Source organism: Psittacula echo (assembly GCF_963264785.1).
Source record: "Psittacula echo genome assembly, chromosome: 4".
NCBI classification, from domain to species: Eukaryota; Metazoa; Chordata; class Aves; order Psittaciformes; family Psittacidae; genus Psittacula; species Psittacula echo.
This window is the reverse complement of record NC_137738.1, coordinates 120,514,781-120,527,868: the sequence shown is the minus strand read 5'-3', so window position 1 is coordinate 120,527,868 and position 13,088 is coordinate 120,514,781. Positions and strand designations below refer to the sequence as shown.

General features: G+C 41.8%; 1 protein-coding gene across 4 annotated transcripts in view; it reads right to left on the bottom strand.

Moving 5' to 3' along the window:
* Nucleotides 1-12,888, bottom strand: part of CCDC88A (coiled-coil domain containing 88A) — a gene marked incomplete at its 3' end in the record, with an annotated part of 78,978 nt that extends 66,090 nt beyond the window's left edge. For all 4 annotated transcript variants that reach the window (XM_080616321.1, XM_080616323.1, XM_080616322.1 and 1 more), the window contains exons 1-2: nucleotides 11,990-12,888; nucleotides 11,788-11,888 (exon numbers count right to left, since the gene is read on the bottom strand). In XM_080616321.1, coding sequence (XP_080472447.1) covers nucleotides 11,788-11,888; nucleotides 11,990-12,052 — 164 coding nt within the window. In that variant the 5' untranslated portion in view covers nucleotides 12,053-12,888. The remainder of the gene's footprint in view (nucleotides 1-11,787; nucleotides 11,889-11,989) is intronic.
* Nucleotides 12,889-13,088: the final 200 nt, after the last annotated feature.

The window sequence follows — 13,088 nt, the reverse complement described above, 5'->3', positions numbered from 1 at the left end:
ATGGCCCAGTGATATCACACAACGCACACATGACTGATACAACTGGGGAGCCACAGTCTGACTTGCTGAAGACACAAGGGATATAATTTCTAGAGTTGCAGAAGTGTTCGCTTCTGAATCCAGCTCAGCTGTTTTATCTACGCGGGATTCAGTAAAAGGATGCTCTAATCCTAACTTGCAATAAGCAAACATGATTTATGCTAACCACTCTTCCTTGGCTTTTTAACACGCATTTATGATAATCTCTTACTTGTAAAGTGCCTGTAGTTCTACCCTTCCAACAACAGTGTTTGAGCAGCAATCAATGCACATAAAATGGTCATGTAATTCTGCAGACACCTGCTTAAACATCTAAAGATATCACTACAAATGCATGATATCCTTCACCACAAAACAAGATGCCCATTACTACCTCCATTTAAGCACACTTTGCTAACTCTGCACTTAGCAAAGATTGACTGTATGTGCAGAAGTTCAGCAGTTGGTAGCAACGGTTTTTTGTTTCAAGCTAATGTGAGTTTTAGGAAGTAGGTCTGACATCAAAAGCCTTTTGGCCCTGGCACAAAACCCCATTTCCCAGGATTATGTCCAACATCATAAACTGATGCTGAGGCACTATGCCTACGTTAAAAAAACCCGTGACCAAGTGGCCTACAAAAAATTGGTTGGATAGTGGGGATCAAGGGGAACACTGCCAAGAACATATGAGTAGACACTGAGCATTATGAGACAGCTTTCCTACTCTATGCCTTAGTTCTGCACCATCTGACCAGGCTGAACTACTCACAGGGTAGCTGCACAGTACGTAAGCTCTCTTGTTGGCACTCACAGCAGAGGAGCTACCTAATTACTCATGGCTGAAGTGTCCTGGAATGACTATATCTGAAGCAGTGCCACAAGCCTTTGCGCCAAGTAACCCTGCCTCTCCCTTCTCCATCAACATGGGCCTGCTGCACCTTGCACCTCAGGGCTGCTCTGACCAACACTGCTCTGCTGGATGGTCCCACTGTCAGTGGCATTATCTGCAGGGAGAAAAATCCCCTCACATCTGTGCACTCCCAGGTTTACACCTGAATGTGCAAACAGCCAGACAAAATCATAGAATCATAGAATCAACAGGGCTGGAAAAGACCTTTAAGATCATCAAGTGCAACATTTACCCCAGGACTGCCAAGTCTGCCACTAAATGATGTCATTAAGGACCTCAAAGGATAGTAAACTCAAGAGGCTGGTGGCTGATCTTTAATGTATCCCTCCCATGGTTTTAAAAACGAAGGATTGTCCAGAACAGGCCAGATTTTCTGTCACTTTTCCTTAATGGTAATAAGGAAGATGCATGCAGGCGAGCAACATATAGGAGAAAATGAAAGGAAATAAAACAGTTGACTTGTCACTTGTATCACTGAATTAACACCCCCCAAAATTCCATACCTTCCAAGCTTACAGATCAACAGCTGTCTTTATCATAGCACAACATGGAACAATTTTACTACTATTGTTTCAGCTTGACTAGCAGATGTACTCTTTTTTCCTATCACATTATGTAAAAAAACCTCAAACAAACCTTTCTGCCAAAGACTGAAAATGGTGAATCACTACCAACTGCACTGAGGAACTTGGGTGAGCTCCCTGAAACTCTCAATGAGAACATGGAAGAGCCTCTGCTCCACAGAGCAGAGCTAAACTGGCTACCTACCACCAAAACAAAAAGTGTCAGCAACGGAAACGAAAATCTATAGAATCATAGAACCCCAGACTGGTTTGGGTTCAAAGAGACCTTAAGCTCCTCCAGTTCCAACCTCCTGCGATGGGCAGGGACATCTTCCACTAGAGCAGCTTGCTCGAAGCCCCCTCCAACCTGGCCTTGAACACTGCCAGGGATGGGGCAGCCACAGCTTTGCCGAGCACCCTGTGCCAGCACCTCAGCACCCTCACAGGGAAGAGTTGCCTTAAAGCTAACCTGAAATCTGTAAGATCTGAAGCATCACAGAACACTTGACACTGTCACACAAAATAAACACTCTTGGGTATTAAATAATTCAGAATTCATAGAAGAACCAACTTGACAAGCAAAACTTCTGAGCCTACAGGTGAGTACCATGAAGTCTGACAAACATACTTTACTACTTCAACAAATCTTAAATATCTTACAGGGTTCATCTTGTTGGGGTCTTTTGTTTGGTTTTGGGTTTGGTGTTTTGGGTTTTTTTTTTTTTCTTGGAAAAGGCCTAGTAGCAAATATTGTTTGGAAAGGTAGAATTAGGCTGCTGTAGTACCTGCGATATTATTACTTTCCAAATTAAACCAAAACAAAAAAGCAGCACAGGATGAGAGAGTACACATACAGTCTACAAAGGACAAGCAAGAATCATAGAAACATGGTTTGGGTTAGAAAGGCTCTGAAAATCATCCAGTTCCAACCTCCTGCCACAGGCAGGGACACCTCACACCAGACCACATCGCCCAAGGCTCTGTCCAACCTGGTCTTGAACACTGCCAGGGATGAGGCAGCCACAGATTCCCTGGGCACCCTGTGCCAGTGCCTCAGCACCCTCACAGTAAAGAGCTTCTTCCTTATATCTAACCTGAACTTCCCCTCTTTCAGTTTGAACCCATCACCCTTTGTCCTATCACTACAGTCCCTGATGAAGAGTCCCTCTCCAGCATCCTTGTAGCCCCCTTCTGAGGATGCACCTACCACAGAAAAAAAGCACTGAGTACAAGGAATGCCGAAGTTTTGTACAGTTTCACTGTGTGTTATTTTCCCTCTGAGGGTCAACATTTTTTACTTCTGAAGTGAGTTCAAGTTTAAAGATCTATTTAGTCCAATTCTATTTAACAGAGTAAGTGAAAACTAGTTGACTTCCTGATTAGCACCTCATGTAACGGGCCATTAAAACACTGCAAACATTTACACTCCCAATAATCCTGTGACAGAAAGATTAGCCTTACACAAGTAAGCACTCTCCGATCTGGATCACAAGATGCAGCATGACTTGATACCAAACACCAGAAGGCATTAAAGTGAGAAAATGTTTTTACAATCTACCTTGAAAAGAACATTCTGCAAACATACAGGTTAAGTGGTTTGGAAGAAACATCAGAAAGAGTTATAAAAGAAGCAGAATAGGGCCAGAAAGTTGTCATCACAGATAGGGAGCAGCAAGCAGAACAGAAGAGAAGCAAATAAACACTTATTGCCCTTAGCAAATGACATTTGTGGAGCTAACATGCAAAGTTATTTCAAATATTAATATAAAGGAAAATAACTTATGTAGAATTTAATACACATTTATGCATCTTTTTACTTGAGCTTAAAAAAAAACCCAAACTCTTAAGAGATTAAGTTTGTATATATTTTTCTCTCCTACTTGAACTTCCAACACCACTGCACTATGTACTCTGCTTTATTTGATAAGCATATATTATCAAGTTAAATACTTCAGGTTAGAACACAAATCTAGACTTTTTTCTTATGAAGGACAATAACCCTCCTGTAAGTAAGTTAATAACAATATACATCTTCATCTTCCCCGTACCAATTCTTCAACTGCTGACAGATCTGAGCCTTTGCCCAGATTATTCCAGAGAAAGAGACAAATCCATATGCAAGGCTCCTGGAGAGATGGGGATTGCCAAAGAAAATAAGTTACATTTCTTGTAAAAATCTCATCCATGTGAGCAACTTCATTGCTTCAGCACACCAACTGAAATGCCTTGCAGATTCTGCATGCACATCAATGCATGTACAATCTCCTACTGATTTATGTATAAATATAGATATAACAGAAGGACCTTACCCCTGTTGACTACCCAAAGCTACAAGATAAACATACATATAAGCTCTTAAAGGATTAATATTAATATTCTGGCTAAGATGCAACCCAGCACTTTGTAAGTATGACATTTTTCTACATTCTACCATACATCAACTAGTATCTGTATTGTCCTTTTGTCTGGCATACACAGTACTCTCAATATACAAGTATATTCTCAAATTGCCAGGAAATTACACCTGACATTTTCTGCTCAAGGGCTGATTTAGGAAAACAAAAATACAAACAAAAACTAGAGCAAATATTTCACTGCAGCTTAAAATCAGATATAATTCTGTAATAAGCCCAAGTAGACTCTATCTCCTACCACTACAGGAAAGGAAGCAAGTTCTCAAGTGTATCAAAATGTGCACCACATTCAAAGAGTCACTCAACAGACAGGAACATAATACAAGCTGCTGACAAGTTCATCCTCTACTATTTTCAAATCCCAACATACAATATAAGGTTATTATTGCCTTTTCTTTAGGGGAAGCCAATGGAAAACACACCAACAGAGTTTGGGTCAAGCAGTAGTCTTGCTTTGTTTCAATGCCTTAATATACTAGTCCAACAAAACAAATGGGGGGCATTTTTAAAGTACTGCTAACAACTGCTCAAGAGGCCATCCCTCTTTGGAGCATCTGAAGGCTGAGATACAGGACTCTAAAACAAAGCAAACAAACAAATAGAGACTCCTGCACAGTTATTACCGTATGATCTCTGACCACTGAGGTCATATGCTCTAACAAAACAGCATTTTGAAAACCGCCTTCATCCCTAAATAATTACTGCATAGGGAAAAGTGGTACAGTGTTTAAGACAAGGCAGGCAACGAACTGGTATTTAGAGAAAAAGGAGGAGGAACCAAATATAAGTGGAACATACAAAAGAACACAAAGCTAAAAAATCCCTTCTTAACAGAAGAAATACATGACGAAAATCTTGAATTTGCACAAGATTAAGGTGTGCTTAAATGACCTTAAAATGAGCTTAAGATGTGCCCAGATGATGTGGTCATGAAGATGCTGCGGTCATGGAGATGCTGCAAGGGCTGGAGCAGCTCTGCTCTGAAGCCAGGAGGAGAGAGCTGGGCTGGGTCAGCCTGGAGAAGGGAAGGCTCCTTAACGGGAGACCTTAGAGCAGCTCCAGTGCCTAAAGGGGCTACAGAAAACCTGGAGAGGATCTTTGGACAAGGGCCTGTAGGGACAGGACAAGGGGAATGGCTTTAATCTGACAGAGAGGAGACTGAGATGAGCTCTTAGGCAGAAGCTCTTCCCTGTGAGGGTGCTGAGGTGCTGGCACAGGGCGCCCAGAGAAGCTGTGGCTGCTCCATCCCTGGCAATGTTCAAGGCCAGGTTGGACAGGGCTTGGAGCAACCTGGTCTAGTGGAAGGTGTCCCTGCCTGTGGCAGGCGGTTGGAACTGGATGGGCTTTAAGGTCCCTTCCAACACAAACCATACTAGGATTTAGCAACCAATTTGTCAGTGTACTAGATTAGTTTTCAAAAGAACTATCAAGAGCACAGCAATATTTGGCAAAGGTTTGTGGTGTAGAGATCCCCAAATCAGTCATGATACCTGAAGAAACACAGTCTTGCCAGTGGAAGATGCAAGCTGATCAGCACAAGACATATGTAGCTAATCCAAAATTCCCGAATTTACTGCTGTTATACAACAAAGAAATACAGCAACATTGTAGGGTGGCTCAAGGCATCTCAGCCACCTGGGCAAACAGGCCTTTCTGGTACAAAAAGTAGAGCAAAAGTGGCTGTGTTTTGCCTTTTCTTACAACACAGGGAGCCAGAACAGCCACAGCACAGAAGCAGAGGCAGATAAAGAGCAATGTCAGCTCCACAAACAGAAATATCACAGCCAGCCATAACTGGAACTAGAAAGTTCACAAACTTCATAAAGCTCACCCAGCCTGAACGCTGGGCACTGCAAAGGGCAAATGATGCTTAGATGAACCACTCAGCCATCACACCTGAACTGCTACAGCACGCAGCACAGCCACTAGTGCCAAACAGGGAGATGTCTTCCTCTGGCTCAACATCACACTCGTGGTGTTCCTCGCATGGTCCTCTGACTGCAGCTAAAGCCAACTCAACCTTGTGTAACAACAGCTCTATTTAGTAATGCTGCACTGTGTTCTCTGGCTGTACCTCCTCCATTATTCTGCTCAAGCATCTCTGCTGTGTAGTCTCCAATGTAGCATCCTTGTGTCTCTACATGCAAAACAGCCCTGAGCTATTCAGGAGATGGTGTGTCAGCACACTCTTACCTTTATGACAGTGAAACACATAATATATAGCCTGGAAAGCTGTCAGTAGTTTCATTTCATTATTCTACAGCATGTAGAATGTGAGTGAAATGCAAAATAAACTGAAAATAAAACTGGAAAATCATAATGAATATGTTGTTCCCTTGCCAGAATATTTTCCTTGATGAAACAAGTTAGTTTGATTTTAGATCTTTCAACCAAGACTGCTATTTTTGGAGCAGGCACGTAGACTCAAGGGAGCACCTCTGTATGCATTAGGAAACGTTTTTTTAACTCTGCTTTCATTCCCTGGACACAGCTACTGCTGCTAGCCTGGACTAAGGATGGGATAAGTAGAACACTACCAAAAGAAACAAGGAGACAGCGAAAGATATATACTCAAGTTAGCACATGCAAAAGAGAGAAAAAAAGTAGATGTATATATGCAGAGAAAGATTATTTACTTCCTGATCTTCAAAATACTGCAAGAAACAAAAGTGAACCACAGAACAGTTTACTAAATCAGAGCAGACAGGATGAAGGAAAACAGACACCAACTGTAGCAAAAATACAAAAGCATAAAAAACCCTAGTCAAACTTCAGGCATAAGCAAAGAGCAAATACTTTAAGCATTTCACATTCAAGCCACACTTCCCTTTAGCCATGAAACCGCCAAGCACCTCAGAAGTACAGATATCTGCTTATGTTCACTTCATTTGCCCAATTCAAAGCTCACTGCAAAATTAATCATCATTACACCTTAAGAATTACCCTTTCCTTTTTTGTAATCAAATGGTTATAATCCCAGCAATCTTGACCATGGTGCACATTCTGCTGGATACTTACTACAGAATTTGCTTCTTTACAAGAAAAAATGAATGTTATAAATCCAGCATTCCTTAAGAAAAATGTAGGCTCTACAGCTGCAGAACCACTCTTAGGAGCAAGAACTCTCACCAACTACTACAGTGACATCTACCTTCCTTGTGTGGAAGCCTGACAGAGCACATCTGAAAAGTGTGAATCAAATCCATTTGGTTCAAGAAGGTGAGAAAGGTACAGACTTCATAATATTTGACTTTTCTTTAAAGTACACGCTCACAATTTTACTGCCAAACGCCATTTCATTTTCCCAAAGCCTTTTTTCCCGCCTGAAGCTGCCTTTTGCTAGTTGGTCTTCTCACAAAAGAGTTAATTGGGTTGGAGTGCATGTTCCTGAAGCTTTCCACACAGGCAGGCAGTTGGCTCAAGCACTCAGATGGAGTCCAGTTTTCAGGGAAAGATATAGGCAAGCCAGAAGTATGGGCTGGCAAGCTCAATTGCTTGGAAAAAAGCATGCAACTAAAGACTTAAGAGCTCAGAATAGGACTCAATGAAGCACTCTACACATTCTAGGCACACACCACCACAGTGATGGAAGGAAAAAGTCAGCCAGTCCACCTGGAAAATTCTATGGGTGTGAAAGGCTGGCATGTGGATCCAGCCAGTGAAAAACAGGGGGAGAGCAGCAAAGGGGAGAAAAACAGAACAATAAAATACTTAATCCTTTGAAGTAGTTTTCAGCCTGTCTGGATGCAACTGATATGGATAATGTTGATTAATAGAGTCAATTAAGACAAGTCATGAACATAACACTGTGATGAAAGCAGACAGGTTCTCCAGACAGTGGATTAAATGAACTGTTTCAGAGTTTGGTCCTATACTGGCTCTGCACACAGTATTTGTCCAATAGCTTAAACAGATCCATTTCCACAAATACAAACCATAATAAAATAAAACCTTTAAAATGAAAATACAGTTTCAAGCCTTTGTTACTTGAACAAAAATTAATGGTGGTGCTAAATGTAATGAAAGTCTCAATCTCTTAATTCCTTGCAGCTGCCTATTTTTATTCAAAGGAACCAGTAAGACTCTTGTCAGTTTGGGAAGCACACTTTGTACCACAAGACTTTCAGCATTTCTTACACAATCCTGTTGGAAGTCAATTAACAAATATCAGAAATGAAGATTAAAAACACTCAGAAAATGAGTCTTTCTGTAAGAAACCTCCATCTTTTTGGATCAGAAGAGTATATAAGCAGTGCAATACTAAGGCTAAAATAAACAAGGCGTTGTTACGCTCTGGAAAAACATCTCTAAGACAACTAAGTATTATTTTACTGTAATTGCACCAAGATGTGCAACAGGTGACTAAATCCATTAAAATACTGTTTCATTTATTTTGCTCAAGTATATGAGCACTTCATAACATTAGAAACATTATGATAGAGAGGTATAGTAAAGGTATGAAGTATTCTTGGGATGTTCCTCCACCTCCCTGCCGTGGCAGAACACCACTGCAGTGATCTCTTGAGTTCTGATTTATTTCCAAGAAGCATGACCTCCGTTTGTATCAAAGAACACAAAGATAAAGGCTCAGATTTAGAAAGACAGATGGGTTTCTATCCAGAGGTATCAGATACTGACTGATCCCAGCAGAAGGTAGGTAACCGAATACTTTTGTAGAACTGGACCTAAATTTAAACAGGAAATGAGAGACATTCTCTCAAGTTAGGAGCTAATATTGTAACACTGGAATTCTCCTTAATTAAAAAGGAAATGAAATCATAATAATAAAATTGGCCTGTAGCATCTCCAGCAAAGAAAGAGCTCTTCAGATGTAACACTGAATGGAATCTGTGTAATTTTCACATGTACTAAAATTGACCAAAAACTCAAAAGCAAAAGATATAAAAAGAATTCGATGAATTATTCTCTCTCATGTGTGAGGTACTAATAAACTCAATGCTGATAAAACCCAATCATCTCAGTACCATTATCCCCCAACTATTCCAATGCTGACATCTGTTTCCTCTGTCTAAATCATTACAATTGATGAAAATAGATTTGGTCTAGACAAGCACAAGGAGAAACAAATGCCATACTAACACTCTCACTTGTAGCTGATGGAGGGCAGGATTAACTCTTTTTTAACTGAACAAAAAGCCTTCTCCAAGTAACAAAGCCACTTTTCCTGGCTGCGTAACTGTTTACAAACCGTGCCTAATCCAATATCAGCACTCACTTTTATGGTCACAGAATTTTTTTTTTCAACATTTGGCAAAAATAAAGTATGAAAGTATGTATAAAGCAGGACCACAGCACCTCTAACAGCCTCCACTTGCTCTTGCTTTTAAGGGCCTTTAAAGCATCTCATGCTGCAAAAACCTTTACAACCATAGGAAATGATCTACAACACCAGCACATCACAAAGCCCTTAGATGACAGGTATGCACCAGCTGTATTTCCACACCAGAACAGCCTTAATATCTCAAAACTGGTGCGAATAGTAAGCACTATGTAACACAAGTCATTTAAGAAAAGCAACTTCTAGTGGTGATTTCCACGTATTTCTACAAATGGCACTCTTGATGACTTCTGCAGGAACATTTCTCTATAGCTTCTCTATAGCCACAGCTCCTAACCACAGAACTCGAGTTTGTGTGAATTAAGTCAGTGAGGGCTTAAAAGAAAAACTACCCAAAACATAACAATCTGTAGCAAAATCTTTTGCTTTTGATGTCACATGATACAAATTTTTTCTGCCCCATTTTCTCAACATACGGCAGTTAAGACTGAAAGGGAAAGACAGAAATACACTGAAATGAGAAAATACTGAAAATAAGTTATAGAGATCAGTAGTTGGAGCTGCATCTTTGAAATGTTTTTGCAAAAGAAGACACGTGTTTAATAGGTGGCTATTCAAAGTGAACAGAACTGGAAGCTAACACAGATTTCCACAGTGACTTCACCAGAGATGGAATCAGCCTGCAAAATGTGAAACATTTTTTCCTCTCTTTCACACCTGGCAAAAAACCCAAAACAAACTAAACCCCTCCAAAATAGAACTGAAGTTTCCAGAACTGTACTCTTACATAGTAACCAACCGTAAAACATTTCAGTCCCCCCAAAAGTATTTTCAATGAAATACACCTTTCAGTGTAGGTACATATTTGTAAAATGAATTTCATTTATACCACGCCTCTAGTTTAAGGCAGGTTTTAAGCGTTCTGATTACCAAGCTATTTTATTTTACATTTACATCTCCTGAGCATTTTTTTTAATACATACACAAACAACTCCTAAATTAACTACAGTAATCATGGTACAGGATGAAGAAAGCACAAAGCCAAAGCCAAATTCAAGGCACTCTGGCTTAAGCATGGGAACGTTCCCTCTCTGCAGCTTTCCATTTTACATACACCTATCCCACATAAGTATCAGATATCAATTTATACTCTTAAGTGTTCAAAAAGTTTAATTTCAAGGCTATATTCTTCACAACCACCTTGATCCACTTCCAGTACCAAATCCACCTTCCAAACATTTTCACCAGATACAAGCTCTACAAGTTCAATGCATGGTCACCACTGAGAAGCTACTTCATTTAGAGGTAGTCCAAGAAAACAAACACATAAAATAAAACCAGCATGCTTCAGTGAATGCATCGCTTTAAATTCTTATTAAAATATGCTAGAAATATGCTCAAGATGGGTTTTTTCTTCCAAAAAGTTCAATTCCCCTAAGTTTTCCATGTTTCTCAATATTACATGAGTGAACACTTGGAATTTTAGCTGCACAGAAGTAGGTGACAAAAGCAAATGCTGATTTCACAAGGCTGCAAATTCAAACTTGAATGTGGTAATGTGTAGATATTCCTACATAGATGAGTTGTACAAGCTGAATACCAACAGCAAAAACCTTTAAAGTACTAAATATGAGTCAAAACTGTAAACAGAGTAAAAGGATGCCCATCACTGAGCAGTGTTGCTGACAAACAGCTGTCAACACAAGCTGCTCACACACCACCGGATCTATCCAGCCATTCATAAACCTACATTTTTGCATACCTATACAAGCAAAGACTGTATTTCTCTGTAAAGACTTAAAATGCCCCCCAGAAAAAGGTATGGAGAATATTTTTCCACTAGTAACACTTTTATGATTAGATCACTAGGCACTTGACAAAAGCGTTACTCTCCAGCATTCAGTAGTGGGCAACATTCCAGTCACAACTACGATGAACAAAAAGTCACTATAAAGAAATGTTTCTAACAATCAGAGTTTTGAATAAACAGTTTATAAAACCATGCAAAAATGTTTCTTCACCGGTTCACAGCCAGAAAACATTCTATAGAGTCAATTAAAACATCAGGTTTACTGCACAACTATCTACTCTGATTTAGAACTGAAAAATACAGCAGAAAGAGTTGAAGGACAGTCCGTTAACTTAGTAAACAACATTATGTGACTCCCATATGATCCTTAAGTTGCATGTCACATGAACCAAGACATGTATTAGAATCTCATTAGCAAGCAAATTTATTCAGAATTTTGTTTACAAGCATGACTTATGGCAGAATGAACCCTTATGCTTCCCCACTGGAAAGCTGGGAAACTATTTACAGCCATCCAGTTTTCCAGTAAGTTCTGCATATCGTGATTCAGCCTGTGTTACACTATACGTCCTGCAAATACACCACTCGGACAGCAAACTGTGAAGAGTATCTGCTATGCCTCCAAGTCTCCCCTTAACTAGCCATGTTACTACACCAAGTATAAAAGACAGAAATTTACCGGGGGGGGGGGGGGGGGAAGAGTTTTCGTATTAAATAAAACCACACAAGAAGAGCAGAAAAATCAACCCAAGGCACAACTCGCGCACACTTACATTTGCAGCATGACTTCGTTCAGAAACACGCCATCCACCAGCGCCACATATTCCTCCAGGTTGGTCCCATTTCCTCCAGCTAACGGTCCAAATGTCTTAACCTAAAACACAACCATCACCACCGTGACACTAACTCCACCTCATCATCGTCAAACAATGCGCACATAAATGAGTTAAGGTGTGAGGAGAAACGAATGCTTACCCAGGTGACAAGAGGGCTAGACATGAACTGCTCCAAGAGGGGTGTGAATATCTCGTTCTCCATCTTACAAGAAAACGGTTAACATCAATGCAGCTCCTCTGATGCAAAAAAACTTAAGTCCTTTGCTGTAGCAACTCTGAACTGCTCCGCGGATTTAGCTGCAGGAACTGAACCCCATTTTTACCAAGCAATTCAACAGCAACAAAAAGTCAGTGCGCTGGCAACCGGGATTTATCTTCCTCGTGCAAGAAAAAAGGCATCTGAAAGTCCATCTACGCGTATTTCAGCTTTTCCATTGATGTCTCTCCCTTCCTACATACCGAAGGGGTAGAAGGACGGAAGGAAAGAAAAGAGGGAGGCTGCCTAGCTACTGGGATTCTGCATCAGACAAAAAAAAAAAAGGAAGGAAAAAATCTGCTTCAGCAGCGGCAGCTCCTCAGAAAGGAAGGAGAAATTCCAGGAAAACTCTGCAGGCTCATCCTGCCCCTTCCCCACACACAAAAATCCAGATGAGGGGAGGCAATGAGGGGCAGGCACCCCCAGCTCACCCCCCGGGCTGCTCCTGCACACAAGAGAGCCCCTCTGCTCCCCTCCCCGCAGTGGCACGGCAGCCACAGAGGGGGAACCAGCCCCCGGCAGGGATGAGAGGCTATTTTAACGCAGTTCCCTTTTCTAACCCCTTCCCTTTTCCACCAAACGAGACAGCGGTAGGACCGGCACACGCCGCCTCGCCCCACAACCTCGCCCTTCCCCCGCGCTGGCCGCTCCCCTCGGCCTCCGAAGCCCCCCGACCCCCTTCCCCAGCCCTAAACCCCCGTGTCCAGCTCTTCGCCTACCCCACTACCCCCACCCCTCCTCAGCCGCCCGCCGCACCAGCCCCGCTTCCCACCCCCTGCTCCCAGATAACGGCCACCTCTCCTCAGCCAGCCCGGCTGCGCCGCATCACTCCCTCCCCTCCTTCCCTCCCTCTCTCTCTGACGGGCGGTTCCAGCGCACGGATCCCTCCGCTCCGCTCTGTGTGCGCGGTAACCGGTGATCCCTCCGCCGGACCCGGTCCCTTCCTCTCTCCCTCTCCTCCCGCTGCTCGGGGGCGGGGCCA